At 42.6% G+C, this 7405-nt stretch overlaps 1 protein-coding gene across 1 annotated transcript in view; it reads right to left on the minus strand.

Moving 5' to 3' along the window:
• The window catches only part of trabd2b (TraB domain containing 2B), a 60744-nt gene extending 59556 nt beyond the window's left edge, over positions 1-1188 (minus strand). Inside the window, exon 1 of the mRNA XM_051376141.1 lies at positions 696-1188. Coding sequence (XP_051232101.1) covers positions 696-812 — 117 coding nt within the window. The 5' untranslated portion in view covers positions 813-1188. The remainder of the gene's footprint in view (positions 1-695) is intronic.
• Positions 1189-7405: the final 6217 nt, after the last annotated feature.

The following is a 7405-nucleotide window of genomic DNA, read 5'->3' on the forward strand; positions in this document are numbered from 1 at the left end:
ATAATGATTTCTGTTGGCAACTGCTTTCATTTATAAGGCCCAGATCTGTTATTGGAATATGTTCAATGAGACCCCTTCACATGTCTGATGGGTTTAATCACTGAATTTAAATTAATACTAAAACAGAAAATACATTATTATTATTATTATTATTATTATTATTACTACTACTACTACCATTATTATTTATTATTATTATTATTATTATTATTATTATTATGCTATACATTAATTATTAGGCAATACACAGTATCCATAACATTTTCATTTGTGCATTCACAATTTCATCCCTGCTTTTAATCATTTGTTCACCTCATTGCATTCAGTTTATTAGTTAATAGTAAAAGGTATTCAAATGTTTAAAAGGCTGTAACCTTTGACCTCATTATAGAGGACAGTTATTATAAATGATAAACTACAAGAGGTGTGATTGTGCCGTAAAGTTCATCCCTAAATAATACAATAAAATACTATATTAAAGTTTAAATTAGAAGTTATCATTAAAATAACACTTGAGGGTAATTTTGACAAGTGTCACCATATTAACTGTGTCATTCACTTCTGTAGGCTGAACAACCAGCATATGAGACAGGGTAAAACCTTATGCAGGCTATCACATGCGGGCTCGAATAGGCGTCCTCTCGGTAGAAAAAAAAGTGTGTCTCTGATTTGAAAAGTGCCACAACACGACTCACCGACTTTGGTGCGTCGCACTGCCTCGGTCTGTCCGGTCGATGAGAGCCCCAGGGTGCCACAGTTTGCAGGAGAGCGCTCAGGAAGACCCAGCTGAATCCCGGCAGACAGACCATCATGTCGAGGTGACAGGACCCTTCTGACAGTCAGCTCTCTCTGTGACTTTTATGTGTCTCCTATAGGCTCTCTTCTCGCACTGCCCTGTCCCCCCGTCTCTTTTTGAAATAAAATAATTTAAAAAAACAACGTTACCGGTGGCCTCTTGGCTCACATGTGCCGCTCGACTGGAGGACCATTCCGCCCCTTCGCCATTCCCGACGCGCTCTGCGGTTGCAGTTAAAGTCGTTTCTCTCTGAAACTTTGTTCCTGTTTCCTTCAACACGGCGCAGTCCAGGAGCAGGAGCTGAAAACTCTTTGGAGAGTTTCCGCGGTGCGCTCCGAAAGTTTGGAGCGTCTTGAGTGGGAGAGGGGGAGGTGGGACGATTTGAGTAGCCCCCCTACCCCACCCCAATACACTCACACACACACACACACACACACACACACACACACACACAACACCCCTTGCTTCTTTTAAGAGGAGGGAGCGCAGGTTCAGAGAGAGATGACAGGTTTGCGTGAGTAAAGTCCCACAAAAAAGTGCAGAGTGGTGAATGAATGTTCGCACAACGTCCTGCAGTGTGAGTTTGGACCTCGCTATAAGGCAGCATTTCATATAGTATGGTAGAATGTACATTAGTGACTGGTATCACATTTTATTTATCTTTATTGAAACTAATTTAATCAATCAAAATCAATTGAATTATACAGTTTAAGGTGGTATTTATTTTACCATAACTGCAGGGTTTTCTGTGGAGTTGTTTGTTCAACTCTTGCAGCTTCGAGATTTTTAAAATGTCTTATAGTTAGACAAAAAAAAAAAAAACCTCAAGGTCCACCTACTACAGTTTTCTAAGCTTTCAGTCTCATCTCAGTGTTCCTCTGCAGATAGGAGGCCTAGTGTCTAGTCTAAACTTGTTATTTTCTTGCATCAATCTCACCACTATGCTGTGACATTTTGTGATATTTTCCAAAAATTTAGATACTGCCACCAAACATGCGTCAGGTGGCACACACAGAGTTTTGTTTTGTTTGGTTTTCAACAGAGTCATTCCAAAGAAGTAAATGAACAATATTTCATATGTTGTCATGTGCTTCCTCTTCAGGAGGATTACATTTATCTCTGTCCGTTTCTGTTTGAAAACCCTGCAGCAATACATTTGTATGAGGGTCTTGTTGCGGCAGAGAGCATCAGCCCTTATACGCATGATTAATGATCACAAATAAACAGGTCCAAGTAAAGACAACTGTGAGAAGTGTTTTATTTATTTTCAGTCCAGCGCTCTCCTTAGGATGTATTAGTCATGATGTGGAGCAGGCGGATCTGAAATAAACGCTTGTGTTGAGAGAAAGTGGCCCCTCTCTGTGCAGGCCGCGATGTCAACGCTTCACTACTCTGCTATGACCTCAGTTATTGTCCAAGTGGCAGACAGTGTGACAGAGTCAAGTAGTGGGAAATTTATCATGGAGACCCCTCAAACAAGTGGCACCGGGCCCCTCCCTGCAGGCCAATGGCAGACGGACCTTGGACAAGCAACTCTTTGTCCTCGGGCCATGTTCTCCCCTCCTCTCCACTACTCTTCTCACCACTCCGTTCTCACTTCTGTTACTGGGCAGCTTTGTTAGTGACCGACTGTCCCTGTACGCTCATTGTATTTTTTGCTCAGATGAGGCCGATTGGGGCGTTTCTGCTGAGTGTCTTTGATCAGCTTGTCTTGTAACACAGTCCCATGTTGTAAAACTGTGACACTGCTGCCCTTTGACCCTTTTATTGGGCACCATTCATCAAGTTCTCAGAATCTGAAAGCTGAAAAGTCAATATTTCTTTGTTTTATACAGCTGTACAATGTCCTTCTTGAACGCAGCCTCAGCTGGTTTTGGATTCATGAAGGCAGCATATAAAGGAATAACACAAAAGAACCATGTTGATCTAATCTAATCTTTTTATCCATGCCACTCTGTTTTCTCCCCTTTGTGGTTCTTGCTCTGAGACAGGTGTGGGATTTCAGTTAGCGGTTTCATCTTCTCTAATATGTCCACCTGTGGACTCAGGTACTTGCTTTAACCACACCTTGCAGAGAGGGTTTCTCTTTGAAGGAGCTTTTCACATTCTTGGCCGGTTAGAAGAGGGCTTATGAGCGGCTGGCTGCAGGAGATTCCTGGACGGGGGCCAGCGCTTACAGCATTGTGCACATATAGAGGGGGACGAAAGAAGACTTTAAAGTTAATGTTCTGTTAGCAGACCACAGAAACGCTCACTTACAGAACGCACATCTGGGGAGGCGTTAGAGAGAGAGAGAGAGAGAGAGAGAGAGAGAGAGAGAGAGAGAGGTAGGCAGGTTTTAAAATGTTAAACAAAGTATATCTGCAAAGGAACCCCTCCAGTACAGTGATGCTCTTCACGACTTTAACTGACTTTGCATATTCTTCTTGAATGTGTCCATTATATACAGTATGTACCCCAAATAGGTAGACAGAGGAAAAAAACAAAGAGGGAGATAGAGAGAAAAGAAAGAGTAAAGAGACCTTGTTAATGTTTGTGGCCCTGCAGGATCCTGTGTCTACTTGTCCTTGTGGCTCCGCGGCTGCCTGTCGGTCTGATGTTGTGCAGAATTCCTGCCACAAAACCCCAACATTAACTCACTGCCTCTGCCTCAGCATCATTACTTGTCTATTGGTATGTAATGATAGAGGTACTACTTCTATTACAACTGCTACCACTGCTACTACACCACATGAAAAGGAAATATGAAGTATCACAGAGAAGCGGTGACTGAGGCTGGAAGTGTGTGCAAACTGTTTTGTTTATTATGCACACAGGGACCCCTAGTGGTGTGAGGAAGAACTAAGCTTATGTACAGTGTGGACAGAGGTAAGGATACAGAGAGATGGTTGACCCCAGGGCAGAAAGATAGTGCTTCAAAGAAAATGTGAGTATGATGGATATGAAGGAGTGGTTCATAGCTTAAGGCAGCCATACTTCAGAGACTGGCTGTAAGACTTACTGCGAAGGCCACACTGAACACTCTCTCTGTCTCTGTTGTCTCTGCTCTCAGCTGGACTACACACACACACACACACACACAGACACACACAGACACACACAGACACACACACACACACACACACTCCCTGACTATCTCCACCCATCTCTTGCTTGGGCTCCAATATCCTCTGTCCCGCTTTGAAGATGTTGAGGAATAATATTGACTGAGTCTCTGGTGAAATGTTATTGTGGTTTCCCTTTCCGGACGTCCTGGGGAAAGAGGGGGGGGGGTGAAAGGATAGGAGGTGGTAGAGGAGGAGGAGGGTAATTTTAGCGGGTGGAATATGTCAAATAATGTCAGAAGGGGGTTTAAAATGAATCAGTTGAAGCCCAGTCACATAAGACAGGTATAGAGGTTAGCAGGAATATATGTTTGGTTTGTGTCTAAGACAAGTACAAGGTGATTTAGATGATGTTTAGTGACAACAGGTCAGTATTAAGTTATTTTCTCCATATTCTCTGCAGCGACGTCCCCTGTGGCGTGTCGACACATGCAGTGGATGGCTATCTGTCTATCTTCATCATCCAGAATGAGCAAAAGCAGGAGGGAGAAGATAAGATGAAGAGATTAAGTGACAGGGGTCATGGTCAGGTTTGTTTTTCTGGAAGAAATGTCTCAAATGGGGTTTTTTCCCACTCATTTTCATGTCATTGTTTTGGGATGAAAGCAAGGAAAGAGGAACATGAATCAGATTGATTAATAGTTTAGTAAGAGCAGAGGCAGTTTTATATAGGGGTGTTGGGGTACTTTATCATTACAGAATGTGAAATTTAAGCCCTGTTTTATCTCCACAGCTTCTGCAAGACAACATAATGTATGTATGTAATTAAGCAGTGCTCCTACAAATCTATATTATATTAAGCTATATTAAGAACATTTTCACCACTTGGCATCACCTTGGCATCAGAGAACCCTTTCCTTTGGCACTACATTTCCTCAGCCTGTTCAGTATCCATCTGCACAAGCTCTTCTTCTGTATACTCAGAAGAATATCATAAAGTATCCTCTTGCCTCGAAGGTGAACGGTATTTCATCACAGATTTTTACTCGCTCAGTTTACTTGTTTTCTGTTCGATAAACCACCGTAACTCTGGTCTAAGGAGCTGATATGCAACGTGATACACTGTGCACGGCACAATTGGGCTTAGGCAAAGGAATAAGGAATTTATTGGTGGAGACAATGGAGTGCCAAAGGAAGGGAATCTGCTTCCAGGTCTCCTGTTTGCTTCTCCAAACTGGGGGCACACTGACCTCCATCTACTGCACTACTACTACTACTACTACTAATACTACCACCACTACTACTACTACCTCATTTAAATGTAAGGGAGGCCTGTCTTATTAGTCACAAACATTGCTCCTGTCCTAAAATTTTAGTCTAGCAATAGTTTTGGCCCTAGTCTTTATTTATTATGTATATGTAGTCTATTTATTGCTCTTTTTACCCAAATACGCACACTTTCTGACTCTCTTCACAGAGATCCATATCTTGCATTTGTCTTCTAGAGCTTATAATATTATGATGCTCTCACATCAAAGGCTTGACTGGCGAAGTCACTCCATGATGCACTGTGTTCTCTCCCACTGATCACTGGCATTATGAGTAATTGTATTATCCATATTGGGAAGCCCCCCCCCACTGCCTTCTCTCTCATTCTGCCCCATTTACCCCTGAGAGCCAAAGCAGGGTGGGTGGGGGAGTGAAAAGACCCCTCCTGCTGTTAAGTAGATCTAACTTTTGGCTATTCGAATGGTAAAAGAAGATATGGAGGAATAATGATGTTTCCCCTCTTGTCATTTCAACAACCACAGTGATGCTGCTGCAAATCTCAGCACCAGACAATAGATGTATTCATATCATTATATTATGGAAATATGATATGTATAGCAAATGTTAGTCCGTATAATGCTTTTGGAGTTCATTGTCAATGTCCTGTTTGTGGTTTATCCAAGCAGGGGTTCAACAGAGGCTTTCAGTGCCAAATAAGGCCTTTTTGCGTTGACTGGGGAACACAGTATAAACAGCATGTGTTATGATACCATTAAATCAAAGCCTCTGGTCCTCACTGGTGTGCAGAAACCACACATGAATTCCAATCTGAAGGATCAGATGAGCTCTTCTTTAAGTCGACCAAAACCTGGATTTGGACTTGACCTTCTTTTGAAGACGGTCATCTGGTCTAATGAGGTTCTTTGAAGATTATCTTATTGTCCGAGGTGCTTTTATGTCACATGTATAGTAAATTCATGGCATCAAAGCTCGTCTCGGTAAAAAGATATCATGCTTAAAGATCAACAGAGATGGGGAAGCAATGCTTTAACCACTGTCTGCCCACATTGTTTTCGTACAGGGTGCACTTCCTTGCTTGTGTAGTGTGAATTTACAGGGCTGACTAGAGAAAGCAAAGCCTGGTCCTGTGTCTGAGTCAGTGCAGTCTCTGTTTTGGTGGCAGTGAGACCGTGTTGATCCTGCATTTATCCATGGTTTATTTGGTGTATGTCTAGCACATCTCTGTCTGAGGTGGTATCCTGGTTGCTGTGGCCTATGCTGGATGTGACTGTGTTTGAGGGGGTAGTCTTAGTCATAGGCTATCTTGAGCTTTGTTTACCCACATCTGTGAAGCCAGGTGTCCAAAATACCACACAGTGTGCGCCTGCATTTCGGCAGATACGAAGCACAATATGTCTCAGTGTTAAATCAGATTCTGTTTCGAAAGGACATGTTTGGAGTTTGGATGTATAAAAACACTTCAAATGCCTGACCTGTGTATTGGCCTCCTTTGGCTCAGTGTGGACTCACAAAAATAGGAACAGGAGGGCAAACATCTTGACTCAGCTGCCCTGCCAAAGAGAACCATATGATGCCTTCACAAGCTCTTCGATGTCTGTGATTAATAATACTGGACTTCAGCAGTGAGGTCAGGGCCAGTGGGAGAGAGGGGCTGAATAAAGGAGGTTTTTTTTTTGTTCCACTATGCATGTAATGTTGTTTTGGTAACACAATATGACATTTCATGCTTCCTCTCCATCATCTGCTCTTTTCTGAGTCTCTGCGTCTTTTTCCCTCACATCTTCTTTGGTTTTCGGCTCTGTTTATTTTCAAGATCAATGGCGCGGTTCTGTAACACTTGGCTGGTCTACTCCCTCAAACCCAAAGACTTGAGTTCATGTGTCAGTGTGGATATGCATTCATCTAAATATGAGACATGACAGGAGGAGAAAGAGAGAGATAGAAAGAAGATGAAAATTAAAAGAAAAGACACAACAGGAAAATGTAGTGGAAAGCAGTTGATGCCAGAGAGGGAGATGATTAGCTCTGATTAATGACTGTATTGATACAGCACAGACATAATTTATTGGGCATTTCTCAAGTGTCTAGAATGAATGGCTTGTAGAAAGAGGGCAGAGAAGGAGGAGGTGGGAGCTTTCGAGATCTGCCTCTATAATAACAACCTGGCTGTGCGGTCTGATAAACACAGAGACACACATAGACAGCGACACAGGTACACACATCATGTACACACACTCCAGACGTCTTTCTTCTCCCTGGGCATTGCTCCTACAGC

Source organism: Dicentrarchus labrax, unplaced genomic scaffold (genome assembly GCF_905237075.1).
Source record: "Dicentrarchus labrax unplaced genomic scaffold, dlabrax2021, whole genome shotgun sequence".
NCBI lineage: Eukaryota > Metazoa > Chordata > Actinopteri > Moronidae > Dicentrarchus > Dicentrarchus labrax.